Raw genomic sequence first — 14,380 nt, forward strand, 5'->3', positions numbered from 1 at the left:
AGTGCATCAGAAGGTGAACCGGTAAAGGACCTTGGGAGATACCAAAGACTTGTGGGTCGGCTACTATACTAGTGTATGACAAGACCAGGCATCTCCTATGCAGTAAGTGTAGTGAGTCAATACATGCATGCTCCACGAGACCAGCATTGGAAGGCAGTTGACAGGATCCTTGCTTATTTGAAGGGACATCCAGGCAGAGGCATATTGTTTACTGATCATGGACAGTTGAAGCTAGAGGCTTATACAGATGTGGATTGGGCAGGATGCCTTGATGACAGAAGATCAACTTCAGGAGTGTGCACCCTAGTTGGGGGTAACCTAGTCTCATGGAAGAGTAAAAAACAAACAGTTGTGGCAAGATCAAGTGCAGAAGCCGAATATAGGGCCATGACACATGGAGTTTCAGAACTTCTCTGGATCTATTCTCTGTTAGAAGAAATCGGTGTACAGGCAGAAGAACCTATGATGCTATACTGCGATAACCAGGCAGCAATTAATATTGCCCATAATCCAGTCCAGCATGACCGAACTAAGCACATTGAAGTAGATAGACATTTTATCAGAGAAAGGGAAACTTCTGGAGAAGTTTGCCTTCCATACATTTCTTCTGGTCTGCAACTTGCTGATGTTCTCACAAAAGGCGTTGCAAAGAATAAGCTGGAGCATGATCTACGCAAGTTGGGAATGTGTGACATCTACTCCCAACTTGAGGGGGAGTGTTGAGTGGGGCCACTGATTTGTGTTGTTGAGTGGGCCGATTTGTGTTTAGTTATTTTCTTTTAAATTAAGAAGTTGTTGGGCCTTGGGCCCATTAGTTTTTATTTTTAAAAGGGTTGTAACTATTTAGTTTGAGTTGCCGCCCTACTAAGGGCATCTTTGTAATATCTCATATTTAAGTTAAATATAAATAGAATGAGGGGCTGGCGGCTAGGGTAATCATACACAATCCTAGTTGACCTTCTTCTCCTTCCTTCCCTTTTCTCTTTCTATTGCTGAAATCTACAACTTTCTCCTCTTCCTTTCACAAGAAGCTTGACCGAATCAGCAGATAGTGGTTTCTACTCACAACTTTTGCTCCGGTTTACTTTGAGATTGGAAATCCTTTCAAAATGGGTTACCATCCTTTGCAAATTTGTCATTTCCTCCCTTTCTCCTTCGCAAAAGATTAGAATATCATCTGCAAATTGTAAATGGGTAACCACCACATTATTCCCCCCAATTCTCCAGCCTCGTATCAGATTATTGGTATCAACCCTTGAAATCAAATCGCTAAACACATTTGCTATTAGAGTGAAGAGGAAGGGGGAAAGGGGGTCACCTTGTCGAAGACCCCTTTTAGTTGGAAAGAAATCTCTGGCAACCCCATTAACCAAAATGGAATACAGCATTTAGCAATGTCTGTGTTGATTGATTAAACCATAACAAATAAGAAAATAATAAAAAGAGATTAGTAAATAAACAAAAAATGAATATTTTAGTTTAATAATTGTAATCTTTTTTTTTATCAATAAAACTTTCATTAAATCATCAGTAGAAAATTTACAAGTGGAAGACAAACACACTTATCTTCCAAGAGCCACAAAGAGCCTCAAGAAAGGAAAAAATAAAAAAAAAAAGACACTAAAGTTACAGCTTAGACCAAAACAGTGAATCCCTTTCTGCCCCTTGTTTAGCTAAACCGTCAGCTAGGGAATTAGCCAATCTTTTAATCCAACATGTCTTAACTTCCATCTCCCGCACCAGCCACTTGAATTTCCTCCTCTCATTATTGTACTTCCATAAACCATTTTGATCTTTAGTTAGCCACCTCTAAATCTCCTTCAATTATGAGTTTCTTGATGTTCAACTCCTTAGTTTTCCGGACTCCTTCCATAACTGCAAATATCTCAGCTCTAAGGGAGTCACCCACTCCAATTGGGCCTGAGAACATGGCAGAGATGACCCCATTTTCATCCCTAAAAACACCCCCAATCCCCGATTGTCCCGGATTTCCCCTACTACACCCATCAAAATTTAATTTCAAGAATCCACTAGGTGGGGGGGTCCAAGCCACACTCAGTACTGACTTGGTCTGTGTGCAATTTGCAATTTCACCCCACTTCCTCAACATGTCATCCACAGTATAATCTATGAATAGTTCCAAAGATTTCATCCACTGTACCGCCCTAATATGTATGATAGCCCTCAGATCTGCTGCTCCTCTCTAAGTTTCTGAGAATATCCTGGAGTTTCTTTCTTCCCACAATGTCCAACATACTGCAGCCCTTAGTCCTCTCCACATTGTCCTTCCCCTTTTTATCCGCCACCTGAAAAAGGAAGGGGAGAAAAGGCCATGCAAGTCTGATGGGGGATTCCAACTGCATCCAAATAAGGAAAAAGCCCAATCCCAAATTGACCTCGCAAAGTGGCAAGACACCGGTAGGTGAAAACCAGTCTCCCCATCCGCTTTACACAGAACACACCACTGAGGTGACAAGCAAGTATTGGGTCTCTTCTTTAGGAGTAAATCACTAGTGTTGATTCTTTTCAGATAGGCTTCCCAACAAAAACTACCAACCCTAGGAGGTCTTGCTCTGCACCAAACCTCACCAACAGGGAAAGGGGGGAAGGTAGGACTGGTGGACCGACTTAAGACTTTGAAGAACGAAGCACAAGAGAAAATGCCATTGGGGGTAGGTGTCCAAATTCTAGAATCCGCCCTAGTGGGGTCTAAGACAACGTTATCAAGAAGTGCAATAAGGCTCGAAATACTGTCGAAGTCTAAGTCCCTCAAATCCCTTCTTAGACCCAAGTTCCACCCAATCCCAGAAGTGGAAGAGGACGGGGTGGTGAAAGACGAGATCGGCTCATTTTTCAAATCAGAAAGAGCATACAAAGACAGAAACTGATCCTTTAGAGGGGCGCTCCCCACCCAGGTTTGTTCCCAAAATTTTATGGAGTTACCGGAATTCAAGTCATACCTGATATTAGAGGAAAAAACTGGTAGCAAGTCATGAATGGCTTTCCAAAGAGAATTGCTTGTGGTCCTAGCTCTGATTCCAGTGTCCCATCCATTGTGCTCCAGCCCATGTATACTTGCCACTATTCTAGCCCATAGCTTCTCCTTCTTCATAGGGAACCTCCACAACCACTTCCCCAACAGAGTCATATTCCTTCTCCTAATACTCCCAAGCCCCAAACCACCACAAGACTTACTCCTACACACTATCTCCCAGCTAACTCTATGATCCGTCTTCTCCTCTCCCGGCTCCCACAGGAAATCTCTCATTAGCTTCTCTAATCTGTTAGCAATCTTCACTGGGATTTTAAACACCGACAGGAAAAAGATGGGTAAGTTAGCAAGCTGCTTGGCGATTAGGCAAGAAGAGCCTCCAAGGGTGCCTTGTCACCTAGGCGTTGCCTTGACAGCGTAATAAACAAAAAGAAACTTTATTAAAGAGGTGATAAGTTTTCACCCAGACAAAAAAAAAGCTCAAGTGCTCAACACCATCCTACGAACATTTGAAATATAATTCCAAGCTCCAAACTAAACCTTCAACAAAGACAAAAAGCCTCCCACAAACCCCTCAAAAAACCCAATTACCTCACACCTAACACCCTTAAACTGACTCAATTTGCCCAACAAACAACAGAACCCAATGTTGTCAAAATCTTACGATTTATGATACGATTCACGATTTGAATCATGAATCCCAATGCTTTCGACTCGAATCTTATGTCTGAATCCTTTTCTGCAAAAATCTTACAATTTTTGTTTGAATCCCACGATTTGATTCATAAATCTTATGACTTCTACAATTCACTATGATTCAAATAAATTCAACTACGAATTAGTTCTCTAATTTGTTAATTTTTGTTTATATTTAGTTTTTCCAAGGGAGACTTTTTTATAGCCCTTACTAGAAAATGGTTTATATACATTATTTATGACTAGAAATTGAGTTTATTTTCCATCATATGTAGGCTAAAGAGCCATTTTATGTAAATTTGTTTGATTTTCAAGTCAAACTTGATTTATCATCTTAGGCATCTATTGTATAAGTGGTAAATTATATTGTTTGAAGTACATATATGGTACATATATGGAGTTACCGGAATTCAAGTCAACCAACCTTCTCATAAGAAACATCTATCAACTTTAGTGCCTGTGACATCTCAACCATTCCAAGTTCGCCAACTGGCGATGGAGCTCCCTCACCCCCAATAATTTTAGGAGCAACAAATGCATAAACCTGCATAAAAAAAATCAATTTTCAAATGTATAACCATAACTAGGTTTTCAAAAGTTACAAATAATACATGTTTTAGGGCACTGAACTCTTGGTAAGACACCTATAGCAAATTTCACTTGACAAATTTATAAAATTTTCAAAATCAGGTTAGTGGCATGTTCAGTATTATTTTTGTTGGAACACCTTAATTCCATGTCTCCATCAAGAATTGTAACCAATACGATTCTAGTCTCAAGTTGAGAACTTTGTAAAGTACATCGCGTCATTATGAGACATACAAATAAGAACAAGGAAAGAAAGGGGGATAGCAGAATAAGACAAGGAGTGAATAGAAAAGGGGGATAGCGGAATAAGACAAGGAGATCCGCTATCCCCCTTTCTATTCACTCTGATTGCAGATGCCTTGGGGAGACTAATCCATAGAGCTAACTCGAAAAGCCTAAGATGGAGAGTTGGAAGGGGGGAAGTACCACTTACACACTTGCAGTTTGTAGATGACACAATCCTGTTCTATGAAGGTGGGGACCTAAATTGGATCGAGAATTTAAAATTGACAATACAACTCTTTGAGCAGATGTCTAATCTTAAAGTGAACTTTGATAAGAGTTTCTTGGTGGGAGTGAATTTGGAGGAGAGGGAAGTAAGTGAAAGTGCAGGTTTGTTAGGTTGTGTAATCTCGGATTGGCCTATCACTTACTTGGGCCTCCCCCTAGGAGATAACCCCAGGAATGAAAGCTTTTGGAACCTGATATTAGAGAGATTTGAGAAAAGGCTTGCTTCTTGGAGGAAAAATCATCTCTCTTTAGGGGGAGAATCACTTTGATTAGGTCTACCCTAGCTAATCTTCTCGTTTACTTCAATGTTTAAGACTTTCACAAAGGTCTCTAACAAGGTGGAAAAATTAATGAGGGATTTTTTATGGGAACCAAGAGTGGAGAAGAAAGACCATAGGATGAGTTGGGAGGTGGTAACTAGGAGCAAGAAGTCAGGGGGCTTGGGATTGGGAATGTTAGGAAAAGAAACATGGCGTTATTGGGGAAATGGTTGTGGAGGTTTCCACTAGAAAGGGACAAATTGTGGACGAAGATAGTGGCTAACATACATGGGCTGGATGAGAACGACTGGGATCCAGGAATTTTGACAAGGGCTACAGCTGCTTCCCCTTGGAAATCCATTCTTGATTTGCTTCCAATTTTCTCCCCTTGGATCGGGTATGGTTTGAACTCTAGTAATCGAATAAAATTTTAGGAGCAACTTTGGGTTGGGGACATACCCCTGAGAGACCAATTTCCCTCTTTGTATGCTTTGTCAGGTTTGAAAAATGAACCCATCTCCTCTTTCTTAGTTCCTTCTGATTCTTCTTCTGGTTTTGGGTGGAACCCGGGCCCAAGAAGGGCAATTAGGGATGCATATTTGGGATGTATTTCATCTCTGCTAGCCATCCTTGAAAATGTTTTCTTGAATCCTAGTAAGGGAGACACCAGAGTCTAACCTGAAACACAGAATTCAACCCTTATTAGAAAAGGTTGATCCAATAAACATCAAACAAACATTACAACACTGCCCAAAAAAACTCTCCCTTACAGTCCCTTGTTTTGCTAGGGCATCAGCAAAACCATTTGCTGATCTCCTTACCCACTTGAACCAAACACCCACCTCCCTTGTTATGCTAAGAATTTCCCTTATCAGCTGTCCATATTGCCAAACTCCCAACTGCCCTGATTGCATCCACCCAATTACCAACTTGAAGTCTTCCTCTATCTCAATCTACTATAGCCCTAACTGTTTGGCCAGTTTTACACCTTGATGTAGTGCTAAGATTTCCGCTCTTAAGGAATCTCCAACTCCTATTGGACCTGAAAACAAAGCCATTATCTTGCCTTCATTATCACTGAAAACACCTCCTATACCAGATGGGCCTGGATTACCTATAGAGCTTCCATCAAAGTTCAGTTTCACCCTTTGTTGTGCCGGTGGGGACCAAACTTCCTGTATCATAGCTTTGGAAGTAGTAGTAGATGCCACAATACCCCAACTTCTATAAATGTCTTCAACTGAGAAATCCTTAAAAAGATCACGGGATTTCAACCAATGGATAACCTTAGTAGTTATTTCTTCCACAACCTCTTCCTTGGATCTACATCTTCCTTTAAAGATCCTATTGTTTCTTTCCTCCCACACTGACCACAATACAACAGCTCTAGTGGCTCTCCACATAATCCTTCCAAGAACCGTTGGTTGCCTGTAAAAAGTTGGATCAAAGAGGTTCACCACGCTTGAGGAGGGGGTCCACCTGCAGCCAAAGAGAGAAGAGAACCAAGACCAAAAAAAGAACACAAAGGGACATGAGATTAGTAAATGTGAAATTGTCTCACCAGAACCCAAACAGAGGCAACAAACATGAGGGGAGAGGCACATATTTGGCCTCTTTTTCTACAATAAATCCAAGGTGTTGATTTTTTGGAATACCACTTCCCAACAAAAGGCCTGAATTTTAGGGGGTACAGGGCTACCCACACCTCCTTTGAAGGAAAGTTCCCTACAAGGTTGGAGTACCACTTCGTTTTTTGAGACTTTAGTTCAGCCTACTATTCCTCTTGGGTTGTCCTTCCCTGTTATAGAGATTTGGAACAAACCCATTCCTCTTTAGGCTGGTAGTTTTTGTTGGGAAATTTTCCTAGAAAGAATTAACACAAATGACTTGCTTCAGAGAAAGAGGCCCAATTATTGTTAAATTCCCAATAGGTGTAATCTTTGCAAAGCTGATGGGGAAACGAGTTACCACATTATGGTTACTTGTCCGGTTACTAAAACTGTTTGGGAGTGGGTGTTCTCCCTTTTTGGGTGTACTTGGAATCCCCCTGTGAGTGTGTAAAGCTTGTTCTCTCCTTTGTTCTTTAGATGGCCTAAGAAAAGAGGGAAGGTTGTGTGGAGAAGCATTAGGGCGGCAATGTGCTAGTCAATATGGGAAGAGAGAAACTCGCGAATATTTTCAGACAAGGAAAGAACCACAGAAAACTTACTAGAACTGATACACTTAAGGGTAGCTCACTGGCTGAATTCTATGGAGCTATTCTCTGAATTTAACATGGCTGATTTATTGAGAAAGTAGAAAGAGGTAGCTACCTCTGCCCATTGTAAGAGGACCTCTAGGCCCTCTTGGTCCCCCCCCTCCCACTGGATTCATAAAATTGAATTTTGATGGAAGTAGCTTAAGGAATCCAGGGCCTTCTGGGATTGGGGGTGTGTTCAGGAATGAGGATGGGATTATTATTGCCATGTTCTCAGGCCCAATTGGAGAGGGTGACTCTCTTAGGGCTGAGATTCTAGCAGTTGAAGGAATCCAAAGAGCAAGAGAATTAAACATCATATGCTTAGTTATTATAGGGGATTCGGAGGTGGTGATTAGGTGGCTGAAAGGAGACAACAGTGATTTGTGGAGCTACAACAATGAAAAGAAAAAATTTAAATGGCTGAGTAAGGATGTGGAGGTGAAATACAGCTGGGTGAAGAAAAGTGCCAACTCAATGGCTGATGGGTTAGCTAAGCAAGGGGTGGTTAAGGAATCTCTGTTTTTGGCTAATTTTTAGATTTTTTCTTTGTCCTTTTGTTGTTGGGGAGTTAAGATGGTTTACTCCCACTTTTTGTAAATAAAGTTTCACAAATCTTATTCATTAATAAAGCTTATTGTTATTGATCGGAAAAAAAAAAAGAACAAGGAAAGAAACCCAACTATAGGGGTAGGCTACATGAATCCTCTTTCGTCATTCCACTGTTAGATGCCATATCCATTGTTCAATTATGGACCATCAAATAATTCCTAACAACTTCAACTCATTTCATTTTTTCCCTTCTCCTATCTCCTTTAGACCCCTCACATCCTAATAGTCAAAGAGGATTACAAAATACCAAATGCATAAAGAAGAAAAGCCAGTGAAAAGTACCTTGTGTATGACACCAGATGATATAGCAGGTGCTGCTAAGGATCCACCACATTCCCACAAAATTGAAAGATACCCTCGATCATAACAATGTTCCATGACATCTCTAGGGTTTAATATGTCAAATTCCACTACTTCAACACCTTTAGATGCAAGCAATTTCTGAAAGCTCTTCTTTGCACCTCTTTGTGTTGCAACTATGGTGTGTACATCAGATGTGTCCCAAAGGTTTGCTACTTCAGGAAGATTAAGAGTTTGTGACATAACAATCCGTATAGGCAAATGCCCACCCCCATGCCTTGCAGTTAGTCGTGGATCTAAAATATGAATAGTAAATGAGAATCACATGAGATCTCACAAACAACGTAGTAAGTATACATCCAATTGATGAAAAAGAAGTGCATCTGTTGGAAAATACACATACTATCACGGCGCACAGTATTCCCTCCTACAATGATAGCATTACTTCTACCACGCAATTCAAATACTCGACTCCTAGATTCTTTGCTGCTAATCCATGATGCATGCCCACTACTTGCTGCAATTTTTCCTGAAAGCAACCAAGTAAAACAGACATCAATAATAAAATATCTCATGGTTGAGGAAATGGTCTGAATTTGACACCCTATCCAAATTTATGGATATTTCCAAAATATGAACTTTTACCAAAAATACATTAAAAAAATATATTCCCAGCTAAGTAGTAAAATTGGAAATAAATATTGAAGTTATCAGATTCATATAGCTCACCATCAAGAGTCATAGCATACTTGAGAACAGAGAACGGAACTTGACAAGCAGCTCGGTAGATCAAAGGAGCATTTACCAGGAGACACGATTTCAAAGCTTCCTATAACAACAATCTTTTCAAGTGTAAGGGAAATGTGAAAAGGAAGAATATAGCCGACATAGAATACTCTAAAATGAAGCTAGGTTAGCATATGTAGCATAAGAAAGAATTTAAATCCTCTCCAAAAGAATCAAATATGCATAAATAGAAAAAGGAGAAAAGGGATGTAAATATTTGTTGGAAAAAAAGGAAAGAAAGTAATTGTGATATAGTGGTTTGGTTTAAGTGAACATTAAGCTTTTGCTGTTTTTTAATTGGTTAAGTAGATTATAGAACTCAATGATGAACCCTGATATTATTTTTAACTCATTTCATCACCTTCCCCTTTTGTTGCATGTGGTAAATTAACCAATCAAGATACAGTCTTGGGCGGTAGTTGGGCCCAAAAGGATGAAATTTTGACATATTCTCCTTTTCCATTTTTTGGCTTTCAATATAATTGAAAGAGATGATACAAATTTCCCAAGCCCCAGCACACATTTAGCACCATATAACTTACTCAAGTTGCATAAGAATAACTTGTTAATATTATCAGATTATTATATCATAATTTCCGGAAAATAATTTTAAGCAGGAAATTTTCCGAACAAAGAGAGAGTAGTTCGATGCACTTTGGCTATACCCGACTTGCACGACATCTTTGAAATTTTCAAACCAAGCTTGAGGGGGTTGCTTGAGCCCATAGAGGGAGGGACTTCTTTAGTCGATAGACGAGAGAGGGATCACTACAGTACCCTGGAGGAGGTTTCATATATATTGTTTCCTTTAGATGCCCATGTAAAAAGGCATTTTTCACATCCAGTTGAAAGATCGTCCAAGAGTGAACAACAGAGAGGGCTAAAAGAACACGAACTGTAATAATCTTGGCTACTGGAGCAAAAGTCTCTTCATAGTCAATGCCATACTCCTGCTTATATCCTTGTGCCACAAGCCTGGCTTTGTAACGGTTCAGAGACCCATCAGATTTCATTTTGATGGAATAAACCCATTTGCTTCCAATAATAGAGCCATCTGAAGGTGTTGGGACAAGGTCCTAGGTGTCATTCTCATCAAAGCATGAATCTTTGCATCCACGACTTCTTGCCACTAAGGGATGCTACTAACCTGCTGGTAAGAACAGGGAATATCTGTAGAGGTCGAAACAGAAGAGAATGAACTATGGTTTGAAGGAAGACCATAGCGATCAGGTGGTCTAGAGATACGAGCAAAACGACATAAAGGAACAGGAGGAATAATTGAGGAATCTAAAACCGGGGCATCACTTACAGGATTGTCTATGATGGGCGAGGGATCCAGACTAGGAGGAAGAGGGGTCGTAGGTGTAGGAGCTGGACCATGAACCCACTTGCGAGAGAAGATGGGTCGTAGGCAGTGGATGATGGAGTATCTTGTGGTTCAAAATCATGCAAAATTGAAACAGAGGGTGCAGATAATTTGGCAATTCCTGAAAAAATGAGATATACTCAAGAAAAATCACATTTCGAGAAATACGAATACAACGTGTTGAGGGATCATAACAAATTAATCCCTTATGGTTCAGGCTATACCCCACAAAAGTGCACATGACAGACTAAGCTGAAAGCTTTGAACGTTCACGAGGAGGAAGATGAACAAAGCATAAACACCCAAAGACATGAAGATGGGAAAGATCTGGGGGGGATCCAAACATCTTTTGATGAGGAGAAATGTTAGTAGGCACAGAAGATGGGATACAATTGATCAGATATACTACAATGCTAGCGGCCTTAACCCAGAATGTGGGAGGCGCATGTGATTCTTGTAGGAGAGTCCTTAAAACACTGAGAATGCAGCCATTCTTTTTTTCTGCCACACCATTTTGTTGAGGAGTGTCTGAGCAGCATCGTTGGACTTGTATGCCATGATGTTTCAAGTAAGCCAAAAATTCTTCGTCATTGTATTCTCCCCCTAAGTCTGAGCGTAAGGTTTGCACATTCACTTGGAAACGAACTCGAACCATGTTATGAAACAACCTAAAGGTTGGAAAAACTTCTGATTTGTGTTTGGGAAAGTAGATTCAAGTGTACCTGGTACAATCATCAATGAATAGCACAAAATACTTGTATCCCATCCGAGAAACAACAGAAGAAGTCCAAACATCACTATGAATAATTTCAAAAGGCGAAGTAGCATGTTCAGCTCGGTGAGTGAACGATAAAATATAACTCTTATTCAAACAATAAGAAACATAAGATGTATCAATGGATTTCATGGAAGGAATTTTGGTTTTAATAAAACCAGACTCAAATAAGTATTTAAGTTTTTTAGAATTTGGGTGGCCCAAGCATTTATGCCACAAATCCCAAACATAGTTTCTCTGACTCAAAACAGGACTCAATGTAGAAGAGCTCAAAAAAGCAGAGGATGATGCTGATGGAGATTTCTCAAACTCCAACGCAAACAAGTGGCCCATCCTACGCCCCTTCCCTTTTACCTTCCCAGTGCACTGGTCTTGGATCAAACAACCATCAAAGGAAAATGTTAGAATATGACCTTCATCAACTAATTGACCAACTGAAATAAGGTTGGCAGTAAGTTTAGGAACAAGGAAGGTTTTAGCAAGGGACAAGGAATTTTGAGGGGGAAAGTTTGATACACAAGTCATCACTCCCAATTATGTCAAGTTTCTCACCATTAGCAATGACAATGTGTCTATGGTTGGTCTCAGACAATCTGTTTGAAGGTTCAAGATAGGCCCCAGTCATATGATTTGTAGCACCAGAATCAATTATTCAAACGTGAGAGAGAGAAGAGCAATAATTGGAAAACTCACTAGATAGGCCAATAACAGAAAAGGCAGATGAGATGGCAAAGGATACCAGTTGTTGTATCTCTTCCTTATTCATGGAAGTAGAGGATTCTCCCTTGGCAATAGGGGTATCAAACACTCGTCCCTCAGATGCCTGATAAGCTCATAGTTGATTCTTCTTCATGGGTCCCTTGGGTGGAGGAATTGGGCATTCTGGAATGATATGCCCATGTTGTTTGCAATATGTGCAAACATTCTTCTTTTTGCAATGAGAAGCTATATGTCCATATCCTTTACATTCATAGCATTGAGTTTTAGAAAGGTCTTTTCCACCAGATTTCTTATTCCCTCGTGCAAGAAAAACAGTATCAATCCCTGAATTAGGATGTTTCCCTTCTATGTTTGCAACAGTTAGGAGTCTAGTTTCTTCCCTCAACAACTCTCCCATCACAGAGTCTAAGTTTAGAAGAATTCCTCTACTCAAAATATTTGACTTGATTATTTCATACTCAGGTCTCAGCCTCATGAGAAATTGGTTAACTTTCCTATTTTCAAAATGTTTTTGCAAATACTTGACACATTCAACAGGATCAGAAGGTTTAGTATGAACCAGTTCATATTCAGCCCAAAGATCAATAAAGCCTGAATACTATTCTTGTATCTTTTTGTTCCCCTAGCAATAAGCAAAGATTTTAGATTCAATCCGGTATTGTCGTGATATATTGGACTGATGATAAACCTTTTTCAAATAGACATACATCTCATAGGCAGTCCTCAATCTTCTCATAGGAACACTAATGTGAGGCACAATGGAGCTCAAAATCCAGGAGACTAACTTTCCGTTGTCAAGCTTCCGTTGTGTATAGGCTTTACTATTAGCCTCAGCCTCATCAGGTTTACATACAATCCCATCCAAGTAACCATCAAGTTCCTTTCTCTCAACATAGAAATCAAAATGGAACTTCCACATATTGTAGTTAGTTCCATCAAATTTTACAGGGAGAAAATCAAGCTTTTCAACCATCATAAATGAGCAAAAAGAACAACCCGGAATAGCAGTACTAATGTTGGAAAAGTGCTCAAATCAGCAATGAACAAGGCAGAAAATTACTTCAGCTAAACACAATATTCTTCAAAAAAGTAAAATGAGGGCTGAAGCATGAAATACAAACAAATCCAAGGCAACTTCAACAGGAAACTTTAAGAGAAGAAAAAAATCCTCCAATAAACACCACAAAATTAGGGCAGCACAAACTAGGGTTCCAAGGACTGATAAAAGTCGATTATGGCAATAGTATGATGCACCAACTTGAAATGAGAAGTTTTCCAGATCAACTAGAAGAGAGGACCTGATGTCTGTTGAAATTCCTCAATCAGAAAAAGAAACTAGGTTCGAAAGTGCTGCTGTTGAGGGTTCAAAACTGAACCACAAGGAGAAAAGCTGCTGCAGCCTTGGAGAAATTAGTACACTTTCGGAGGAAGAAAACAAATCTGCAGCCACCCAGGAGAGAAGACCAGAACTCCTCCAAGACTTGTCAGTTTCTACTGATTTTCTGAGAGAAAGAAGAAGGTTCTAGGTGACATAGCCGGTCAGAAATCCTTCCAAATAGAAGCTTTCAAGAGGAATAAGGGTTAGGATTAAAGAGAACAGCCCTAACACCAGCCAAAAACACCCTGAGAACAAAAACCCTAATATGCCCAACGAGTGAACAAGGAAAGAGTAGAGATTATAGAGCTGCCTACTCTAATACCATGTCAACAGACCCAGAGCAAAATACAGAATTTTGGGGATGAAGAAATGGATGATTCGACCCTACCCCAAGGGTCCTTTATATAGAAAGTGAAATTACAGAAATTACAGAGAGGCCCTTGTAGGACAACACAATTTAGAGTATTTACAAAGAGGCCCTTGCAAGGTTGAAGTGAAAATAATAATAAATAAGAAAACAATACAATAAGGACTACAATAAAATGGTACATCAAGGAGCTTCTTCACACAATACAGCATTTAGCAATGTTTGTGTTGACTAAACCCTAACAAATAAGAAAATAATAAAAGAAATTAGTATATAAACACACAAAATGAGTATTTTAGTTTAAAAATGTCTTTTATAATTATAACCTCGAAAAATTAAGAATATAAAAGTTTGTTATAACAGACTAGAGAAAACTGCTTGGCGATTAGGCGAGGCAAGACTCCAAGGGCGCCTTGTCACCCAGGCGTCGCCTTGACAACTATGGCAGGCACCTTTTATAATGTCATTTATATTGCTATATCTTATTAATGTATGTCTTAATACATTTTATTATATGCTATATATATCAATTATACTTTGTTTTAATGTTTTACTATTGAAATTTAAAAGACCAAAGGATTTTGAGAAGAGAAAAAGAAAGAAAGAAAGAAAGAAAGAAAGAAAGAAAGAAAGAAAGAGGAAAGAAAGAATAGAATAATAAAATTCTTTTCTAATTAAATAAAACAAAAGCTCCATCCTTGTTTTTTTTTTCTATTTTACTTTGCATCTTGAATATTTATCATATAAAACTAATAACCTTCTTTAGCTGCTAATTAATATGAATTTGCTCTATT

General features: G+C 39.3%; 1 protein-coding gene across 6 annotated transcripts in view; it reads right to left on the reverse strand.

The window, feature by feature from the left end:
• Positions 1-14,380, reverse strand: part of LOC104605288 (cytidine/deoxycytidylate deaminase family protein) — a 44,367-nt gene that overhangs the window by 20,211 nt on the left and 9,776 nt on the right. For 4 of the 6 annotated variants that reach the window (XM_088894201.1, XM_088894204.1, XM_088894200.1 and 1 more), the window contains 4 exons: positions 8,924-9,023; positions 8,592-8,723; positions 8,177-8,490; positions 4,113-4,232 (listed from right to left, as the gene is read on the reverse strand). In XM_088894201.1, coding sequence (XP_088750327.1) covers positions 4,113-4,232; positions 8,177-8,490; positions 8,592-8,723; positions 8,924-9,023 — 666 coding nt within the window. The remainder of the gene's footprint in view (positions 1-4,112; positions 4,233-8,176; positions 8,491-8,591; positions 8,724-8,923; positions 9,024-14,380) is intronic. The other 2 variants (XM_010270000.3, XM_088894203.1) reach the window with 2 other exon arrangements.

The sequence above is a fragment of the Nelumbo nucifera genome, chromosome 1, assembly GCF_055504915.1.
Source record: "Nelumbo nucifera cultivar China Antique chromosome 1, China Antique-T2T, whole genome shotgun sequence".
Classification (NCBI taxonomy): Eukaryota; Viridiplantae; Streptophyta; class Magnoliopsida; order Proteales; family Nelumbonaceae; genus Nelumbo; species Nelumbo nucifera.